Source organism: Gigantopelta aegis, chromosome 2 (genome assembly GCF_016097555.1).
Source record: "Gigantopelta aegis isolate Gae_Host chromosome 2, Gae_host_genome, whole genome shotgun sequence".
Taxonomy (NCBI): Eukaryota; Metazoa; Mollusca; class Gastropoda; order Neomphalida; family Peltospiridae; genus Gigantopelta; species Gigantopelta aegis.
In genome coordinates, this window is record NC_054700.1 from 49,677,426 (window position 1) to 49,701,055 (window position 23,630).

Sequence of the window (23,630 nt, forward strand, 5' to 3'; positions counted from 1 at the left end):
ACTGCATATAACAGTAAATCCTTGTCCAGACCATATCTTGCATATAGATGTATACAGGACCATCAAACCTCACATGTAGGAACAACTTGGGATGGCAGTGTGTTGCATTGTATTACTAAGTCACTGTGACCTACTTTTCACTGTCTACTGCACATAACAGTAAATCCTTGTCCAGATCATATCTTGCATACAGATGCATACAGGACTATCAAACCACATGTAGTATGGGATGGTGGTTGGTCCAAAACAAACTGTTCATCCAACCCATTGCAAATATTTCACATAATTAGAATTGAATCATACCCGAAACATATTCATTAATATAGATATGGTTTTCCATCAAACTCTTGATGGGTGTATTATGTACCTCACCGGTACTCTTGTTATTATTTGTAATAAATATTATATAGTTTTACTTTTTGATACATGACTCAATTTGTATTGATTATTGTTATGTTTACCATAGTTTGACACCTGATAGCCGATGTATTTTTCGTGCTGGGGTGTTGTTAAACATTCATTCATTCATTCAATTTATAGTTTCCTTTATAAATGGTACTGGGTACATTGTTTTTAAACACAGTCATCTTGTAATTTTTAGATGGATACCTTTTATGGTTTTTAAGGTATGTGTGATAGAGAGATACAGAGGCGGAAAGGGTAATAGTAAAATAATGTTATTGTGCCTCATCTTTTGTAAAATTTTATATTTTGTTTATACATTGGTGCTTACCATTACTTAATTTATTTTAAAAAAATATTTGGTAATATTTTGGTATAACATTCACTTAATTCTCTAGACTTATTTGTGTTCATAGTATAACAAAACATCAAGAATTTGTCTGTAGAATATAATGGTGTTATGAACTCACAGGCTGGCAAAGTATGAATGAAGTGGTGAATGTAAATGTGAAAAACAGCATTTTAATAAGTAACACATTTTTTTAATGAAAAAGTAAATAAGTGATTACCGAGGTATGTCACTCAGGTATTTAATCGATTAAAGTGGAGGTGGTGGTGGGAGGGGGGTGCTGTCATTATTATTCAGTCTTTATATTCATTTTGAAAAGGATATACTATTAGGGTTTTGGTCATAATTTGATGGGGGTGATAGTGTTACATAAAGGATAATAAACAAGTTACCAGTTATTATCAAATTTATGTCCCGAGTGAAATAATTTTCACTTGTCACAAGCTTTAGTACTGACAAGGTGATTGGTTTGTTGGTGTCAAATCGTCCAATAGTAGTGTACGTTAAACCAATGCATGATATTTTCCTCATTATGAGTGCCAGCTGAGGTAATAACACAGAATACCTGTTCACGTTGATGGAACATTTTATTTGATGGAACATTTATAATGCGGTGACTTTTCCAAATCATTACAAGAATAGCATGGACAAATGTCAGAACCTGACAAACATTCCCGCCAACATACTTCTCAAACTCTGCCCCCACCTTTGCTTTGATGGTATATGGAACGGTCCTTTTGTTTTCATGAACTTCGGTCGCAAACCCAGGTTTCAAGTTCGGTTTAATAGCCTTCAAAATACCGACTTGTATTTATCCACATTTCGGTCTGCATGTATAGTGTCATTAAAATTTTATTACATTTTTGGCAGAGTGCATGTGCAGAAAATATCACCAATTCCCCTAAGGCACCTAGTTGCGATAGTCACACGTGTTCATTGTGTTTAACAGAACAAAACGTCCAATCAGTAATTGACGGAAACAAATATTAAAACGAGACATCACCTCAATTTCAAGCAATTAAAAAGCAGCAGCATGGTCATGCTTGCACCTCTCTAAAATTAAAACCTGGTGATCTTTTAACATTTTGTTTATTGGTTTAAAGTGTTTTGAGAGTTAAATTACAACCTGAACATATGTGTCGCTAGGCTGTCTGATTGTGGTTAATAATTAATAATGCATTCAAAAGTAGATTGGCCAAAACTCTTGAGTATGATATCCCATTCGGAATAGCTCGGGCAAATTTGGTTATCTGGCATTATGCATGGTTTGCAAACACACTCTTAAATATGGATGTTTATAGTGTTTATCATCAATTGCTGTATTATCTGACTGATATTGTAAATTAAAGATTTATGTCATTATGACATCCAGGACACAATAATCTACTTGCCAAAAGACAAGTTTTTGTAAATTTTAATCACCATATAGCAAAATTTTACTTGCTTTTAAGATTTTAAAATTAAAAAAAAAATGATATCACTTATAATGTGACTAGCAATAATGGAAATCCTGTAGCGTTTTAATTCACTGCAACAAGATTTATAAGTGATGACAAATTCTGATGGGTTGGTACATGTATATGTTTGTTAGGATTTTTCTGTTCTTTAGAGTTAAATTATGCATAACTGATTTATTTATTTTTTTGTTCATTCAAAGAACAAACTTACAAGATGTGTGTTCTCTTGCAATCTGTTGTCACAAACATCAAGTCATTGGTCTTGTGCATCTAAAGTGAAGTGTACTGGGGATGTTTTCTGAAAGTAACATCGAACTATCCGAATCCATAAGAGATTTCTCTCATTGTAAGAACCAACTGTGTCCTCGTGCTATCTGTAATCCTCTCCATGTCTCTGAACTGGTGCTGTATGAATGTGATATGCAACTATCCGAATGTCTTCTCTCGTTCTCTTCGTAATTTGCCTTTGATAGACATTTAGCAGTTGAGTATGTCCTCAGTCATAGGATTTCACTTTGATAATATTTCGTGTGTTCAGATGTGGTAATCTGTAAGCTTCTTTTCTTCATAAACATAGTTGAAATGTTTTTCTGGTGCCTTTTCCAAGATAACATTTAAAAAAAATATTATTTATTTTCTTCAAAACATAATAAACAGAAAAACACATGATTGTATAAATATAAATATATACACATTTTCATCTTATTTATATGTACATACCCTGAGAAATTACCTTCCTGATATATTTATAGCAGTATAATCATCCTGTAATTCTCTGTGCTTTTCACTTCAGAATGATATGGATTTCCCCACGCATCATCTTAATTATGTCCATAATTATGGTTATCAGTTTCAAAATTGCCCCACCCCAATGTGCCCCTGATATAAAAAATAACCTATGATTATTTATGATTTTTCCCTATCCGATGGTAGAATAGAAATTGTCTAATTTTTTCAACCATTGAGTTTAATGGTTATTGTGACTGATGCCCTGAAATGAAAGAATATATCATTATCGGGAGCTAATTTGTGTTCAATATTTTAGCAGGTTGTAGGCCTGGTAACAGTATTTCTAGTGGAAATTATTTGTGTCAATATGCTTGCCATCTCATTTAGGCTGTAACATTAATCATTAATGCCTATGGGTGTGTATCAAGTAAATAATACCCAGACCTTGTTATTTTTGTTTAGTTTTTTATTTGTTATGCATTTTTTAATCCAAAATATTTTTTGTGGATTTTTTTTTGGACGTATTTGTTACAATTTTCTTTAAAATGTATGACAGCAGGTTAGAGCTCAAATTTTTGAAGAACTTTTTAACGGACTTTTTATACAAATGTACCTTGAAAAACATTTATATCATGACCACTGTTATTTTAAGATAAAAGCTCATGAATATATATATATATATATATATACACACAAACATGTATATAAACGGTTGTTTAGGTGGTTTTAAATCCTATTGTCTAATTTGCTATGTATTTTTTTATATACATACAACTAATTTCTTTTTATTCTCATATGTGACCTTTTTCAACTTATATTCATGCTTCTATCCAATTACGGTTCAAGCATGCTGTCCTGGGCATACACCTCAGCTATCTGGGCTGTCTGTCCAGGACAGTGGGTTAGTTGTTAGTTGATTAGTAGTTAGTGAGAAAGAAGAGGGTGTAGTGGCCTTACACCTACCCATTGAGCCCGCAAGAACTCGCTCTGGGTTGGAGCCAGTACCGGGCTGCGAACCCTGTACCTACCAGCCTGTAGTCTGATGGCTTAACCACTGCACCACCGAGGCACATGAAGCACAGGACAACAAGCTACATGTAGTGACAAGACACTAGTTTATTAAAGAACTTTCTAACAAGACTTTTTTTATATGCCCTGAAGAAAAATTGCAATGTGTCAACCTTCAATTTAAAATAAACACTAAAATTTATTTTTAATGGTTTTTTAACTATTAATTTTAAATATCTATAATTGTAATCCTATTACCTAGCTAGGTTGTGATTCCACTTCCAAATATAAATACCAAAAATTATACATATATACTGATGGAAAGAAATAAAGGAACACGCGAGTAGTAACATCAAATGTTGTCTATAACCAAAATCCTCGTCCACAAGTATGAGGAAACTAACCGTGTTACTGGACGTCAACCCCACAGTACTGACATACAGTGACACAATACATCTCAGTATTTTATACACACTCCACAAGTATCGGGAAACTAACCGTGTTACTGGACATCATCCCCACAGTATTGACATGCAGTGACACAATACATCTGTGTATTTTATACACACTCCACAAGTATGAGGAAATTAACCATGTTACTGGACATCAACCCCACAGTACTGACATGCAGTGCCACAATACATCTCTGTATTTTATACACACTTAACTACTCCAGTAGTGAATTAATTATATTTGGTCTCAGATACCATGTGTTCCCTTACTTCTTTCCATCAGTTATAAATACAAAACATTATACAAGTCAAGATATTTGTTATTATTTGTTGTTGGGTTTACAGAGTTATTGTTTTTTTTAAAATTGTTTTTGTTTTTGTGTGTGGATGCACACATTTTTGTAAAAGGTTTATTAATTGATATATTAAAAAGTAATAGTTTTCCCATATATTTGATGTAATATATATATATATATATATATATATAAATGTATACATATTGTTATAATTGATGTTATTTAAAATAAATGTGATTTTTTTCTTAAAGTGGCTATAAAATTCTGAAAGTGGCAATTTTTTAAAACCAATGTGCAATGTGGCGACTTTTTTTCTTGAACAAGGCCGACCACAGTGTGTGTGTGTCTTTGTGTGTGGTAATTGCACATATTATGATGAATGATTTTTTAAAATACAATTTTACTGCTATATTCAATAATATATACATGTAATTATGTGTATATTACCAAAGAATAAAAACACACACACACACACACACACACACACACACACACCAAACACACACAGACACATCACACGCACATACACACTCGCACACACATGCACACACACACACACACAAAATACAGATAGAGAGAGAGACGCACACAGAGAAACAGAGACGCACACAGAGAGACAGACCAACACACACCACATACACAGACACACACGTTCATACAGTGAAACCTGCTCAAGCAATCACTTCCAGTAAGCAGACATCTGAGTGTCCTAAATTGTCTAATATATACACAAACAAGCCAGTAAAATACTATTCAGGTTTTTGCTAAATATCATGTTAGTATCTGCCCAAATGGAAGTGAGATCACGTACCATTGCATGGGACGTTCATAAGTTTAGTAAAAATTATATCTTAATGAAAATGAGTGATATTTTATTTATTATCCACCTTTAAATAATGTACATTCTGACATTTATTTCCAATATAACTCAACGAGACATACGCATGGACAGAACTAAGACCAGGAAATATGACAATGATGTTTTTGTACGACACATCCAAACATTCATCAGGTGGATAATAAACCTGGAAACTGATCGGCATGTTTTCCCAAGACTTAGGGAATCAATTTTGGGGGTGGGGTGGGTGTCTTGTCCATATTTGTTGGTGGAGCTTTTCTAATACGGATTTGTCCGTCCATCCGTCAACTTTTCTAATACGGATTTGTCCATCCATCCGTCAACTTTTCTAATACGGATTTGTCCGTCCATCCGTCAACTTTTCTAGTACGGATTTGTCCGTCCATCCGTCAACTTTTCTAATAGGATTTGTCCGTCCATCCGTCAACTTTTCCCTCGAAGTCTTATTTTCTCTTGGGGCGGGACGTAGCCCAGTGGTAAAGCGCTCGCTTGATGCGCGGTCGATTTGGGATCGATCCCCATTGGTGGGCCCCATTGGGATATTTATCGTTCCAACCACTGCACCACGACTGGTATATCAAAGGCCGTGGTATGTGCTGTCCTGTGTGGGATGGTGGATATAAAAGATCCCTTGCTAATGGAAAAATTATAGCGGGTTCCCTCTCTATGACTGTCAAAATGACCATATGTTTGACATAAAAAAAACGATGATTTATTAATCAATTTGCTCTAGTGGTGTCGTTAACCAAAACAAACTTCTTATCTTCTCTTAGTTTTGAATGAATTGTTCTGAAAGTTGGTACAATGATCCTCTGAGGCACACTTCCCCATGCATACTAATTGAAAGATATTTTGGAATTTTTTTTCTCGAGTTTTGATTGGATTGTTCTCAAAATTAATATTCTCAGGGGCAGGGCGGGATGTAGACCAGTGCTAAAGCATTTGCCTGATGCGTTGTCGGTCTAGGATCAATCCCCATCAGTGAACCCATTGGGCTATTCTTATTCCAGCCAGTGCACCGCGACTGGTGCATCAAACTCAAAGGTCGTGGTATGTTCTATCCTGTCTGTGGGACGGTGCATATAAAAGATCCCTTGCTACTAATGGTAAAATGTAGCAGGTTTCCTATCTGGGACTATATGTAAAAATTACCAAATGTTTGACATCCAATCCAATAGCCGATGATTGATAAATCAGCGTGCTCTAGTGGTGTCTTTAAACAAAACAAACTTTCTCAGGGGCAGTCTTCATAAACTAATAGAGAAATATTTTAGTATTCTAAAAAATTAAATTAAAACAATTTAAATACACATTTAATATTACGTGGTATTTACAAATAAATGCATAGGGCTCTTGTGTAAAAGTATTTTCACAAAGTACATGTAGATTTGATTTGATCTGAAAATCTTGAAAAATTACCTTTATTTAGGTACAGTATTGAGGTTTTAGCTTTTACAAAAATCATTCCAGCTTTTCAGGGCCCAAGCTAGGATTTTTTGTTCGGGGGGGTGGTGGGGGGGGGGGGGGGGGGGGGGGGGGGGGGGGGGGGCAACTGAGTAGTTAATAGCCTAAAACTCCTTAAATGGTTAAGAAGAGAATTTTCTTTAAGCTTCTATAATGCTTTCCGGATTTCTTGCCCCGGCCCCCGGTAGCTACGTCCCTGCTTTTTTATTTTTAAAGTGGAATTGTTTTAGAGTGAGTGGGCGTGGTGCTATTACATTGTGGTTGCTCAGAATCTGTAATGTAATGTATACCATTGTTTGACACGAGGTACATGTAGCTGATACATGTTTCCATTGGGTTATTTATCGTTCCAGCCAGTTCACCACGACTGGTATATCAAAGGCTGTGATATGTGCTGTCCTGTTTGTGGGACGGTGTATATAAAAGATCCCTTGCTAGTAATGGAAAACATGTAGCGGGTTTCCTCTCTAAGACTACATGTCAAAATTACCAAATGTTTGACATCCAATAGCTGATGATTAATAAATAAATGTGCTCTAGTGGTGTCGTTAAACAAAACAAACTTTAAACAAACAAACTTTACTGATGCATGTTTCGTGCTGGAGTGTCTGTGAAGCATCCATTTAAAAAAAAATCATTTTTCTGCCATCTAATAACCAGACATTTTACATATACATGTACATGTACTCGGATATAACAACTATACCGGACCTTAAAGTAAACCCATAATTGCCCTTCATATACTGATCGAAACAAACGAGGGATCACGCCAACACTAATAGCAAATAGTTAATTCAACTAAACCCAGCAGGAAGGAAGGAAATGTTTTATTTAACGACTCACTCAACACATTTTATTTACGGTTATATGGCGTCGGACATATGGTTACGGACAACACAGATATTGAGAGAGGAAACCTGCTGTCGCCACTTTATGGGCTACTCTTTTCCATTAGCAGCAAGGGATCTTTTATATGCATCATCCCATAGACAGGATAACACATACCACGGCCTTTAATAAACCCAGCAGGAAGACTAATGTCATGAATGTGTTATTGGCAGTAAAATTACTTTTAATTTGGGCCACCATACCAATCGTTTTTATTGGACTACTATTAATGTATTGGCCCTATTGTAATGTTCAAAATCAAATTCAGTGACATAAAAGCCCCACCTGTTTTGAAACCATTTTCGCCTTTTTCTGACTCGCAGAACTTAAAAAAAGTTGTTGGGGTTTTATTATTATAATTTTTTTTATCACATATGGTGGCCATCTTGGATTTTGGTGTTTTATATGAATGCTGGACAAAATCCACGAGGGCTCCAAGGCTAACTTTAATTAACAGACTCCAGGGGATATCTCACAAAATGTGTTTCTTTTCTCTGCCAGGTATAGATCATCATTAAAATAATATAAAGCTTACTTATGCTGAAATTCGGTCCCACTTGACATCTTTATGTTTTAAAGTTTGGTTTGTTTAACGACACATCTAGAGCACATTGTTTGATTAATCATAGGCTATTAGATGTCAAACATTTGGTAATTTTGACGTATAGTCTAGATAAGAAAGGAAACCCGCTGCATTTTTCTATATAGTAGCAAGGGATCTTTTATATGCACCATCCCACAGATAGAACAGCACATACCACAACTTTTGGTATACCAGTCGTGGTACACTGGCTGCAGCGAGAAATAGCCCAATGGGTCCACTGACGAGAATCGACCCAAGACCGACTGTGCATCAAGCAAGCGCTTTACCACTGGGCTACGTCCCGTTCATCTTTGCATTTTCGCTCCAACCAGTGCACCACGACTGGTATATCAAAGGCCGTGGTATGTGCTCTCCTGTCTATGGGATGGTGCATATAAAAGATCTCTTGCTGCTAATCGAAAAGAGTAGCCCATGAAGTGGTGACAACGGGTTTTTCCCCTCAATATTTGTGTGGTCCTTAATCATGTCTGACGCCATATAACTGTAAATAAAATGTGTTGAGTGTGTCGTTAAATAAAATATTTCCTTCCTTCTTTGCATTTTATACAGATTTTAAATTTGATAAACAATACCAAATGTTTCCTTATTTCTTTCTCATGATTCTAGGACATTCTCCCAGACCCGGACATTTTCCCCCCGACTATTTCTCCCAGGACAATTCTCCCCCCCCTCCCGTAAATTCCTCCCAGTTTTGATATATGACATTATAAAAGTTTTAGATGTAATATAGTTTTATGCAATTAACAAATATTTTATTTTATTTTATATATACATTTATTAGAATGTTTTAATTATTAAATTTACTACTACTACGACTACTACTACTACTACTACTACTACTACTACTACTACTACTACTCTTATTAACATAGAGCTCAACATTCTTGTTTTCAATATTAAAGCTTCTGTAATATATTAAAAACAAATTTCATATTTATATTAAAGCTGTAATATGCGGAATATTACCCTTTTAATAAAGTTGTGTTTTCCCAGTCGGTTGATGTCTTGTCTAGCGATGAGCCATAAACAGCTAACATAACCGATGTATACGTTATAAATATTAATTTATATCGGTATTTCCACAAGCGGTTGAGCAATAAAATGCAGAAAGCAATTTTAGAAATATATATTTTCTAATTCTGTACACGCTGTAATGTATTACTTTATGCTTAAATTTTAAAAATATTCCGCCAATTATAGCTTTGATATTTTGTAATACACTGAGTGTTGTTATTACTAAATAAAATGTGTATAATTCCGGTTGCTGCCACTCAGCTTCCACCAGTCAGGGCAATTCGAAGAGCAATTCGCAGAATTAAACAACAAGCCAGTCACCCCATAGCAGTTCCACGACATGTGAATGACCTCGTTATTCCGGAACGTTATACAAAACAAATGATGGACAACAGTTTCGTCTACATGACAGTGACCCAGGAGAAGAACCACGTATGCTGATATATGCTACTCAACGCAATTTACAGCTTCTATCCAAACCATTCATGCATTATGTGGATCACAGTCATTTCCTTGTTTATGGTCTTCAACCAGATAAACGTCAAGCAACTTGCACAGCATCCCTTCAGATACTGAATGAAGCAGATGCAACTCTTAATCCAGATACTGTATCAACAGATTATGAAAAGACAGCAATAAATGCACTTCGTAGTTTTCTCCGACACCAGTGTACAAGACTGTTTGTACCATTTATCCAAGTGTGTATATCGCAAAGTTCAGGCACATGGATTACAGCAAGATTATGCTACAAACCATGAGTTATCACTGAAGGTGCCAGTTGCCGATATACCAGCTACATTTGAAGCGTTACAAGATGATTCTCTAGAGGATATACAACCTATTCTTGATAATTTTGAAGATGTGTTCACTGGACGAGCTAGACGCCGTGGTCGGAGAGACCCAAGTTTCCCACATTGCATGTGGAACTTCCACGAGAGGGTGAATGAGGGATCGCCACGTACCAACAACCACTGTGAGGGATGGCACCGCAGGATGTCAGCAAATGTTGGTGCACGTCATCTAAACATATGGGTGTTATTGGATGTCTTGAAGAAAGAACAGTCTTTAAACGAAGTTACCCATGACCCAAACACTGGCCGGAAAAGATCCACCACCTCAACGTCGCAAATACAGAGACGTCACCAACAGACTGAGGAATATTGTTAGAGAGTACAACAACCGACCAGTGTTGGAATACTTACGTGGAATTGCCCACAATCTGCAAATGCAGACTCCGGACGACTTGATTAATCGACATTTTGAATGTGTTTATGTGTTTGTTTTGATTGTGTTTAACATAAAATACTTCTTTTAATCTATAATAGTGTTAGTAATTTTTATTAATGACCGGGGTCGGTTTAGGATCCATCCCCGTCGGTGGACCCTTTAAGCTATTTCTCGTTCCAGCCAGTGCACAACGACTGTTATATCAAAGGCCGTGGTATGTACTATCCTGTTTGTGGGATGGTGCATATAAAGTTTCCCTTGCTGCATGTAGCGAGTTTCCTTTGATGACTACGAGTCAGAATTGCCAAATGTTTGACATCCAACAGTTGATGATTAATCAATCAATCCTCTCTGGGACTATATGTAAAAATTACCAAATGTTTGACATCCAATCCAATAGCCGATGATTGATAAATCAGTGTGCTTTAGTAGTGTCTTTAAACAAAACAAACAAACTCTTGGCCCAAGATGTCCCAATTGGAACATCTTGGGACGGTGCTCGGCCCAAAATATCCCAGTTCGGACATCTTGGGCAATTGGGACATTTTGGGCTTCAACAGGGACCTCCACCCAATATAAAATCCTGGCAACGCCAGTGTTTGAAAATGGAAAGTTTAAACACAAATCCTTTTCCTTTCTTTTTATTTTTTAATTTCGTATTTATTTACAAACAAATGGTACAGAATGAATGCATTTTCGCAGACAATTCATGAGGACGAGGCTCTCTGGATCTCTTCTGCTGATGAGTACAAGACTTTGTCTATCTTAACGTCATCGTCCGACACTGGTACCGACTCGCAGATCTGTTCCAGATAAGCCAGTCCAATCGTGAAAGGTTTAAATCCTTTCTCTCTACATTGCCTTAAGTAGTTGTCATAGTAACCACGCCCATGTCCACATCTGGCACCTTCCGAGCTGAAAGCTACTCCTGGCATAAACATGAGGTCAAGGCCGCCTGTAAAATGGTGAAAACAAGAGATTTCATTTCATTTCGTACTTCTATCCAATTAAGGTTCAATATCACTATCCTGGGCACACGCCTCTGCTATCTGGGCTGTCTGTCCAGGACAGTGGGTTAGAGGTTAGTGAGAAAGAAGAGAGTGTAGTGGTCTTACACCTACCCACTGAGTCGTGAAAACTCGCTCTGGGTGGGACCCGGTAGCGGGCTGCAACCCTGTACCTACCAGTCCGATGGCTTAACCACAACACCACAGAGGCCGAGAGAGATGAGAATGACTCGAAATAAGGTGAACATCGAATAATGATAATGCAGAATACTGCATGCACTCGTGTAGAATACTGCATGCACTCGTGTACGTTAGATACTATTTTATCTTACAAGTTGTTTAAAACAAAAAAACGGTATCCAACTTGCTTTCGCTCATTAGATACCTTTTAAAACAACTCGTTATAAGATAAATGCCACGGTATCTAACGGCCACTCATGTAGTAATTACTAATTATTTATTTATTTAATTATTACATATTATATACATACAATGTAGCTATGGATTATAGATCTGCAGACTTCACAAAAGTGATGTTCAGCGAAAAGTCATATTTTCACTACATTTTAGTTACAGTGAAAATATAGAAATCATATTTATATTTTTGTGAACAAGTTCATGAGTCGATTATCTCCCTACTAACTTATTATTGAGGTCAATGTCGCTTCGTCGTTCATTAGTTTTATGATTACCAATGCATTTAGTCGTATTCGGAAAAAAGAAGTAATGTACCCAATTGTACCTATTGAAAATGGATATGATGTGCACTGACGGTCATATATATAAAACTGATCGAGTAAAAAGACAATAATAGTGACACACTGTCCTGTCGTTCAGTGCAAGTTAAAGTTTATCTTCGAGTTCGATTCATGGTTTGTTTGTTTGGTGGGGTTTTTTTTTGGGTTTTTTTGTTTTTTTGGGGGGGGAGGGGGGGGGGGTAATGTTCTTTTTTTAACGATCGCTTTGTCAGGTACGTTTTCACAGCAGTATTATTAAATAATAATCAATTTAATAATTAAATAAAGATAATTTTTATTCATAATTCTTTTTAAAAGTCCATGGTCACGTAATTTTTTTGCAAACGTTCCACCGGACTGACTCACCCGTTTCCAGTGCATCATCTCTGCCCTTGTCATCACTCGGCTGTTTGATGTGCCACTTCGTCTCAGGGAGGTTCCAGAGGTCCTCCATGGAGTTGAGTTTGAGCATCTTCATGACCGGCCCTTTGTAATAGGGCACAAAACACTCCCTGTGAGTGTCCAGTAGGTGCGCCACGATTCGCTCAGTGTTGATTTCGCTCTCCATACTGAGAAACACGGACACCCGCTTACTGGACTCGTACTCCGGGCAGGACAGCGCCTGTAGACAAATATTTGGGGGATTTTGTTTAACGACACCACTAGAGCACAAATTTAACATTCATCGGCTTCTGCGTGTCAAACACTTGTAATTCTGACCAGTAGCCGGGGGTGGGTGGGTGGGGGGCATGGGGGGGGGGGGGGGGTCATGCCTCCACATAGTCCGAGTACTCTGACTGTAGAGGGCTAGACGGACATTTGGACAGATATTCAGCCCTAATGTCCGTCTAGCCCTCGACAGTCAGAGTACTCGGGCTAGCCTCCCCAATCAAACTTTCTTTTAAAAAACTATTAAATTGTATAAAATCATCCATCTATCCATCCATACATACATGTATGCCAACATTTATGCATACATACACCCCCACCCTCCAACCCAATATGGGTTGCCTCTCCCCAATATAAAATCCAGGCTATGCTAGTGATGAGACGAAACGCGCTACATTTTTCCATTAGTAGCAAGGGCTCTTTTTTATTATTCATATGGTTCAACATAACCGAGTTAATAATAATCATATGAAGCACACGTGTAATAACAAGTGTTATTATCCACATGGTTCAAGATATCCAGGGAAATATAACCAGTATGACACATATGTGTCATAATGATTTCACGTGCACATCGAATGACGTCATTTTGGGAAGCGACGTCCTAACGTAATGCGGCGTCTCCAGCCTTAGGTCTCACTGCACAGATGTCATCTTCCATTGAAACTCATGTTAAATTGCCCAACTTCAAACGAAGATTGCCAACAGAACGGGTTCTCGTTGGCACTAACAACATACACCATTGCGAACATACATTATATAAGCATTTATTTTCACTCCAAAATTGAGAACATTTCCGTCTCAGTTTTTTGCTATATGACCGCATGTAACTGTAGTACCGGTCCGAACAGGTGGTTCATTAACTGATTCACTCCGGTTGTCTCTTGCGCTATACACCCATGTCCCAAAAGGTCGATGCACAATTACAAAATAACATGGGCAAAATACAGCCAGACGGCCTACCATTAAACATACATATTGTTTTAATTCTTCACCATTTCCTAGAAGTGAATATGTGAACCATAACATGTGTCACAATTAGGAACTATAGTGGACCGTGATCAATCAACTCTCACCCGGAAGTGATTTGTGTAGTGAGACCTGTGCATTTGAAATATGACGTCATTTCGTCGCCTCCTTCTAGTTGTTGCTGAAACATTTTGAGTTGGGTCTTGTTATTCATGAAGAAAACAACAACAATAATATGGATAATAAAGAAATTATTACACTCGCGTGTGAGTCGTAATGATTTTACGAAACTCGTGTCAGGATTCATGTATTACCCTCGCTCTCGCTCAGGCAATACAAAAATCCTGACACTCATTTCGTAAAATCAGTACGACACACAAGCTCGTATAATAATCTCTATATATGCACCATCCCACAGACAGGAAAAAGTTCAAATTTGTTTTGTTTAACGACACCACTAGACTACACTGAATTATTCATCATCGACTATTGGATGCCAAACATATGGTTTTGTTTTGCTTTGTTTAACACCACTAGTGCACATTGATTTATAAACCATCGACTATTGGATGTCAAACATATGGTAATTTTGACATATAGTCTTAGAAAGGAAACCCGCTAAAAAATTTCATTAGTTGCAAGGGATTTTTTATATGTACCATTTCAAAGACCGGATAGAACACCACGGCCTTTAATATACCAGTCGTAATGCACTGGCTTGAGCGAACGAAATATATCCCAATGGGCCCACCGACAGAGATCGATCCCAGTTCGACCGAGCATCAAGTGGGCGCTTTACCATTGGGCTACGTCCCGCCTCAAACATTTGGTAATTCTGTCTTGGAGAGGAAACCCGATACATTTTTCCATTAGTAGACAGGGATCTTTATATGCACCATAGCACAGACAGGATAGTACATACCACGACCTTTGATATACCAATCGTGGTGCACTGGTTGGAAAGACAAATAGGCCAATGGGCCCACCGATTGGGATCGATCATAGATAGCATTATTCAAAAAGCACTTTTAAAGGCGTAGACCTATGAAGATATGCATGGGGCGACAAACGTATCCATCTGTACTGAAGCTACTGGAAACTATATCATTTCACCACTTTCATAAATAAAATCTAGCAAAATAAATAGCCTTTGATTACGACAAAACAAAACCTCAGGCGCGGATCCAGGAAAGGGTGCTAGGGTGCGCACCCTTCGAAGTCTGAAATCTCTAGTGAGTAGCAAATAAATGCAGCGAATTTGCAACTGCAGTATTAGCCCGAGTACTCTGACTGTAAGAGAGCTAGACGGACATTTGGATGGCTATGCCTGTCTCATAGCCATCCAAATGTCCGTCCAACTCTTACAGTCCGAGTACTCGGGCTAATGCTGTGTTTGGGGACGAGGGGGGGGGGGGGGGGGTGGCGCTGGACAAAGTAAGAGTTATTTGAACAAGCTTTTAGTATTATTATTATCATTATGTAAATTATATATTTACTATTTAACAAAAAAATGGAGCGCGCCTGCTCGAGCATACTTTCCCCAATGAACCCCAAGGGCATGTTCAGCCAGCCGTTTATCGCTAACGCTTGCTAGACTAATTTCTTCGCTACATGTTAAACTGAATGACCACTACGGGAACCAGTCAAAATAGTTTGCAAACGTTTCGCGAAAAACGGCTTGCTGAACTTTAGGCCTGACTGCAACGCGAAATTCATCAGGCGCGACAACTCGTGTAGACTATTCTTGAACGGACTTGAGTGTTCTTGCGTGTAATTTTGAAAACACGTGTTTTTGTCGATAAGTTAGATGTAAATATTGTCCTGACCTTGTCCGTGACGATCTGTGACTGCACGCGTCGATCTTGGTCAGTCAAATTCTGTAGTTTTGTTTTCATATTGGACCGTAACGCCGCCTTCGCCTGTCTTATACAGTTGGCCATGTTTAACCATATAAAATGGCGGTATTTTTAGGCCAATACAAATAAATTAATATTGTTAACCCGTCGCAATGTCTATGTCACACAAGTATACGAGCTATTTACTAAGTAGATGTGTTCTTTTTGTTTTCTAACAGTAGGGATAACTGAATATGGTGTATAAATTGATTTTAAAACGGAAACAGGTGTCTGTGCAGGGGTGTGATGTGTGTGTGTGTGTGTGTGTGGGGGGGGGGGGGGGGGATCCGTCCAAGCAAATTTTCTTCTTTAAAAAAAAAAGAAGAAAAAAGTGGTTTCGCTTAACAGTCTAGACATGCCCCCTACATAATTATAAATTCCCGTACACGAGCCCGAGAAGACAGGGGCGGATCAAGGATTTTGTAAGGGGAGGTTTCAAGGGCGGATCTAATTTTTTAGGAGGGTAGCATCTATGTTTGCAGATTCATATATCACTGATCGCAGTGTGTGTGTGTGTGTGCGCGCGCGTTTCTGTTGGTGGTGTGTGTGTGTGTGTGTGTGTGTGTGTGGGGGGGGGGGGGGGGGGGGCTGAGGTGTTTCCAGTGTGAAGAAAAAGCAAAAAATTAAAGGAATTTTTTTCTGCAATAGAATGTACATTTTATTGATCAGGGGCCAGTTGTTCAAACGTTAGTGTTTAAAGGGACATTCCTGAGTTTGCTGCAATTTGTAAGATGTTATCGACTAGCAGAGACCTTTTAACGATTGTAATTACATATCAAATATATTTTTCTGCATAAAATATTAGTGGCTGTATATTAAACGTGTTTCTGATCTGATATTTGTACTAGGTTAAATTTCATTTTATTTCCTAAAGTATATTTTTTCGTACGTACGAAATTATTTGAAGGAATCTGGGCTTCTTACACATTATTATTAAGACGACCAGAAACACGTTGAATATACAGACACTGATATTCTAAACAAGAAACAATATTTAATATGTAAGTTTAATCGTAGAAATATTTTATTAGTCGGAAACATCTTACAATGCAGCAAACTCAGGAATGTCCCTTTAAGAGAAATTATAAAAATCAGGGCGCAATGTCAGAAAACATAGTAGGCCCTAAGCCTAGTTTTGCACGTAAACGTAAATCTACGACTAAAGCACAGTTCTTGTTACTATTAACAATAAACCAAATATAGTTTTAAATGCACATATTTAGTTTGTTGTTGTTGTTTTTGTCAATAAAATACTCCATCTTCCGTGAAATAGATTCCAAACACATGTACACTTATGACCTGTTTAACTGTTAGTCGCAGACATAAATTTACGATGTTTTGTGCAATTGGTTCCTGATACTAAATGACTATAAAGAAAAATGGGGGAGGGGCATTTATACAAATATATTAAAAGGACAAATACCAGGCTAACATGTTAACAAAATAGTAACCTAGATCAGTGAACCCTGTAGCTCCCATGTTTTGGGTTCGCAGCCCGATAACTGCTCTCACACAGAACGAGTTTTAATGGCTCATTGGGTAGGTGCAAGACCACTAACTGACCCACTGTCCTGGACAGCCAGCGCAGATAACTGAGATATGTGCTAAGGACAGCGTGCTTGAACCTTAATTGGATATAAGCAAAAAGAAAGAAAGAAAGAAGTGTTTTATTTAACGACGCACTCAACACATTTTATTTACGGTTATATGGCGTCAGACATATGGTTAAGGACCACACAGATTTTATTTTTTTTAGAGGAAACCCGCTGTCGCCACATAGGCTACTCTTTTACGACAGGCAGCAAGGGATCTTTTATTTGCGCTTCCCACAGGCAGGATAGCACAAACCATTGCCTTTGTTGAACCCATTATGGATCACTGGTCGGTGCAAGTGGTTTACACCTACCCATTGAGACATGCGGAGCACTCACTCGGGGTTTGGAGTCGGTATCTGGATTAAAAATTCCATGCCTCGACTGGGATCCGAACCCAGTACCTACCAGCCTGTAGACCGATGGCCTGCCACGACGCCACCGAGGCCGGTTGGATATAAGCACGAAAATAAGTTGAAATGAATGAACTATTAGTCATGTTCAATTGTTTAGACCCTACGTTTTTAGCAAATGTTACGTTTAATTCCTATTCAGTCCTTGTTTTCTGTACAGTTGCATGAAAACAAACCCAAACCCCAACAGGTTTTATATACAATTCATCATCTAAAATGCACGAAGTTGACTTATTTCCATTTTACAAAAATCTGTGTATGTTTTGAATGTAGGTTCGTTCTCCTATAAGGGGCGGGATGTAGCCCAGTGGTAAAGCGCTCGCTTAATGCGCGGTCGGTTTGGGATCGATCCCCGTCGGTGGGCCCATTGGGCTATTTCTCGCTCCAGCTAGTGCACCACGACTGGTACATAAACGGCCGTGGTATGTGCTATCCTGTCTATGGGATGGTGCATATAAAAGATCCCTTGCCGCTAATCGAAAAGAGTAGCCCATGAAGTGGCGACAGCGGGTTTCCTCCCTCAATATATGTGTGGTCCTTAACCATATGTTCGACGCCATATAACCGTAAATAAAATGTGTTGAGTGCGTCGTTAAATAAAACATTTCCTTCCTTCCTTCGTTCTCCTATAAATAACTATGGTTATTTACATATGGATACGAGGCTACGTGAAGGCCACTATAGCTTGTTTCAATAAATCAAGGTTATAGATGTTTTGGGATGTAAAATGTATACCAGCTTTGTCTAACTTTTCCTTTAAACATATACGTAAAAATACGTGTAACCATTCCATGTATATTGAATACATTTTTTCCAATCCAAAGTATACAATTACACTCGGAAGTGTAAGAACTTTTGCCGCCATTTTGGGCAAGCACTATTATTGGAGTTGAAGCTAAACATATCTAAGGGGTTTGGTCGATGGCGAGTATTCAATTTATATACACCAGAATGCCGTGTATTTATATACACCAGAAGGCCGTGTATTTTTATACACCAAAAGGCCGTGTATTTATTTATATACACCAGAAGGCCGTGTATTTATTTATATACACCAGAAGGCCGGTATTTATATACACCAGAAGGCCGTGTATTTATTTATATACACCAGAAGGCCGTGTATTTATTTATATACACCAGAAGGCCGTGTATTTATTTATATACACCAGAAGGCCGTGTATTTATATACACCAGAAGGCCGGTATTTATATACACCAGAAGGCCGTGTATTTTTATACACCAGAAGGCCGTGCATTTATATACACCAAAAGGCCGTATATTTATATACACCAGAAGGCCGTGCATTTATATACACCAGAAGGCCGTGTATTTATGTACACCAGTAGGCGCCGTATTTATATACAGTAACAGACCCCTGTTTGTATACACAAGTAGACTGTGAATATTTAAAACTCTGTTTTCACAAATTAATATTATAATATAACGATAAGACGATTAAAACTTGCAGGTGGTGGCAATTGTAAAAGGGCAATACACAAAAACCATAATGAAACAGCTGGCATTAATACGTATACTATATGTTATACAGATGCTTATCTAATGTTATTATACACACCAGTTTAGGTTACACGGTTATACATAAGTAATTATTATTACCCTATTACATGCACGTACAGTCTCCGGTTACTGCGCCTGTGGGTGACTGGTAAGAACCCATTATAATGTTTGAAAATGCAGTGCGGCCTGGAGACGTTTACACAATGATTTACAATGATTACTGTGAAATATTCATGAGATTACAAGATTCGGCGCATCTAACCTAGGAATCTATGAAGCGGAATAATTGTTTCTTTAAAGATATTTCAACAATTTTAAACTATCGAACGATCGACAAAATGAGAGCAAGAGAGAGATAGAAGGGGGAAAGAGGGAAGGAAGAAGAAGGAAATGTTTTATTTAACGGCGCACTCAACACATTTTATTTACGGTTATATGGCGTTAGACATATGGTTAAGGACCACACAGATATGAAGAGAGGAAACCTGCTATCGCCACTTCATGGGCTACTCTTTTTGATTAGCAGCAAGGGTTCTTTTATATGCACCACAACACAGACAGGGTAGTATATACCACGGCCTTTGATATACCAGTCGTGGTGCACTGGCTAGAACGAGAAATAGCCCAATGGGCCCACCGACGGGGATCGATCCTAGATCGACCGCGCATCGAGCGAGGGCTGTGCCCCTGGGCTACGTCCCGCCCCGGGGAGGTGAGAGAGAGAGAGAGAGGGGTGGGTGGAGAGAGAGAAACGAGCAGAGAGATATAAGGAAGAAGACGAGAGAGAGAGAGAGAGAGAGAGAGAGAGAGAGAGAGAGAGAGAGAGAGAGAGAGAGAGAGACGAGGTAGAGAGAGAGACGAGGTAGAGAGGAAGGGCAAGCGAGAGGGGGAGGAGAGAGATAGATACAGAGGGATATAAAGAGTGGATAAGACAGAGAAGGGGAGGGAGACAGACATACAGACAGAGAGATATGGGGGGAGACCAAAAGAGAGAGGAGAGATGGAGGGAGAGCAAGAGAGAGAGAAGAAGAAGAGAGGGACAGAGAAAGAAAGAGACAAAGAGAGGGAACAGTAGCAAGATGTCTGTTATATGCATTGTACCACAGACAGGACAGTACATATCACCTTCTGTCATGTACAAGTCGTGGAATCAGTGACTGAAATGCGATAAACGCAATGAGACAATCGAGAGGGTTGAACCTACAACTTATCGCGCCAAGCAGGGCAGCTGCGCTCTAATACCGAACTACGTGCCTCTTCTAACTAGGATTTTGAAAGCGAAAGAGAAAACCTATTAGCGCCATTAAGTGGAGCTGGCGTGTATCCGAGTTCACCACACACAATTCCATCATCTATACAATGGAAATATTATCGAGCAATCAAACGCCGCCCTCTTGATCTGATAAACCGCATAATGCAGTCTTTAAACACCACACAGAGGCCAGAATTGTTTACTTCTAGGTGCCGTGAGAAACACGTATCGTACCTTACTCACGAACCAGTTTCGAGTAGGCTGCACTGCGTTCAGGTAAAAGCATCATAAGTATCAGAACTTAGTAGGCTGCACTGTGTTCAGGTGAAACCATCATAAGTATCAGAACTTAGTAGGCTGCACTGTGTTCAGGTGAACCATCAGAAGTATCAGAACTTAGTAGGCTGCACTGCGTCCAGGTGAAACCACCAGAAGTATCAGAAGTTAGTATTCTGCACTGCGTTCAGGTGAAACCATCAGAAGTATTGAAAGTTACTAGGCTGCACTGTGTTCAGGTGAAACCATCAGAAGTATCAGAAGTTAGTAGGCTGCACTGCGTTCAGGTGAAACCATCAGAAGTATCAGAAGTTAGTAGGCTGCACTGTTTTCAGGTGAAACCATCAGAAGTATGAGAAGTTAGTAGGCTGCACTGTGTTGAGGTGAAACCATCAGAAGTATCAGAAGTTAGTAGGCTGCACTGCGTCCAGGTGAAACCACCGGAAGTATCATAAGTTAGTAGGCTGCACTGTGTTCAGGTGAAACCATCAGAAGTATGAGAAGTTAGTAGGCTGCACTGTGTTGAGGTGAAACCATCAGAAGTATCAGAAGTTAGTAGGCTGCACTGCGTCCAGGTGAAACCACCGGAAGTATCATAAGTTAGTAGGCTGCACTGTGTTCAGGTGAAACCATCAGAAGTATCAGAAGTTAGTAGGCTGCATTGCATTGAGGTGAAACCATCAGAAGTATCAGAACTTAGTAGGCTGCACTGCGTTCAGGTGAAACCATAAGTATCAGAAGTTAGTAGGCTGTACTGCGTTCAGGTGAAACCATAAGTATCAGAAGTTAGTAGGCTGCACTGTGTTCAGGTGAAAGCATCAGAAGTATCAGAAGTTAGTAGGCTGCACTGTGTTCTGGATGCGGCGATACCATCAGGATGATCCAGGGTTTGGTAGGCTGCACTGCGTTCTGATAAAACCATAAGAAGACTCAGGATTCAGAATTACGCACTTGGTATCAGAATGCAGGTTTGTCTAAACTTAGTCATTCATTTCTTTATTTGTTCGTTTGTTCGTCCGTGCGTCAAATTTCCATTTATTTCGAGCAATATCCTTTCTGCTCCTGCTTTTGGCCTCTATATAATATGACAACTCCTTCTGAAATACCGTTCATTATAATTAAGCTGATACCCCCCCCAAACAAAAACACACACAAAAACCCCCAAAAAACCCCAACAACAACAAACAAACCAAAAAAACACCATTTTTCTGGCACAGTGGCTTATAACACTAATATTACACATCTGTAAGATATTGCTCATGTCATAACAATCACTCACTATCTAACTAGTGTAATATTGGCGTGGCGTAGATCACTTGCTGACCCAATTCGTAGAAAAAATAACGTGTAATATGTCTCGACATCTGCTTACTTCTGCATTACGGCTTGTTTACAATTAGTTTGTAATAAATAAAATACTAAACGAGCTTGCCTGTCATACCATTTTTATGAAACTCGTGAACAGTGTTGGTATCTGACTCGTTTTTGCTCGTCAGATACCAAAACTGTTCACTCATTTCATAAAAAAAATGGTATAACAGGTAAGCTCGTTTAGTATTCTATATCAAAGACACCTGAAGGTTTTTAGAAATTATATGGTACACTTTAGAAGATATGACGCATCACTGACTGGAATTGTGTCTGATATTATATTCTATTTTAATTAAAAACTTCTAGTGCTCCCCGTCTTGTGTTGATTTGGGTTTCTTGAATAAGTACTCCTACAGGCAAAGTAGGAATAATCTACCGGCCCGGTAAGTGGCAGTCCTCTTATAGACGTAACATCATCTGACAATGACTTATGGAGCAGCTGTGATACTGTATTATAGACGTAACATCATCTGACAATGACTTATGGAGCAGCTGTGATACTGTATTATAGACGTAACATCATTTGACAATGACTTATGAAGCAGCTGTAATACTGTATTATAGACGTAACATCATCTGACAATGACTTATGGAGCAGCTGTGATACTGTATTATAGACGTAACATCATCTGACAATGACTTATGGAGCAGCTGTGATACTGTATTATAGGCGTAACATCATCTGACAATGACTTATGGAGCAGCTGTGATACTGTATTATAGGCGTAACATCATCTGATAATGACTTATGGAGCAGCTGTAATACTGTATTATAGACGTAACATCATCTGACAATGACTTATGGAGCAGCTGTAATACTGTATTATAGACGTAACATCATCTGACAATGATTTATGGAGCAGCTGTGATACCGTTAAAACATAGTTTTGACCTTGTCTTGTGGAGAGATACGATTTTGAATATGTTAATGATTGTGTCGCTCAGTTTTGTTCTTTTTTTCATTCAGGCCCCATTGGGCTATTTCTCGTTCTAGCCAATGCACCACAACTGGTGTAACAAAGGCCGTGGTATGATCTATCCTGTTTGTGGTATGGTGAATATAAAAGATCCCTTTCCGCAAATCGAAAAGAGTAGCCCACGAAGTGGCGACAGCGGGTTTCCTCTCTGAATATCTGTGTGGTCATTAGCCGTATGTCGGACGTCATATAACCGTAAATGTGT

The 23,630-nt window shown here is 38.5% G+C and overlaps 1 protein-coding gene across 1 annotated transcript; it reads right to left on the minus strand.

Moving 5' to 3' along the window:
* Positions 1-11,374: 11,374 nt before the first annotated feature.
* Positions 11,375-16,086, minus strand: LOC121378860 (5-formyltetrahydrofolate cyclo-ligase-like). The gene is made up of 3 exons (XM_041507210.1): positions 15,958-16,086; positions 12,860-13,115; positions 11,375-11,704 (listed from the first exon to the last, which is right to left on the minus strand). Exons 1-3 carry the CDS (start codon positions 16,069-16,071, stop codon positions 11,457-11,459), a joined length of 618 nt encoding a protein of 205 aa, XP_041363144.1. The 5' UTR covers positions 16,072-16,086; the 3' UTR covers positions 11,375-11,456.
* Between the last annotated feature and the right edge of the window lie 7,544 nt (positions 16,087-23,630).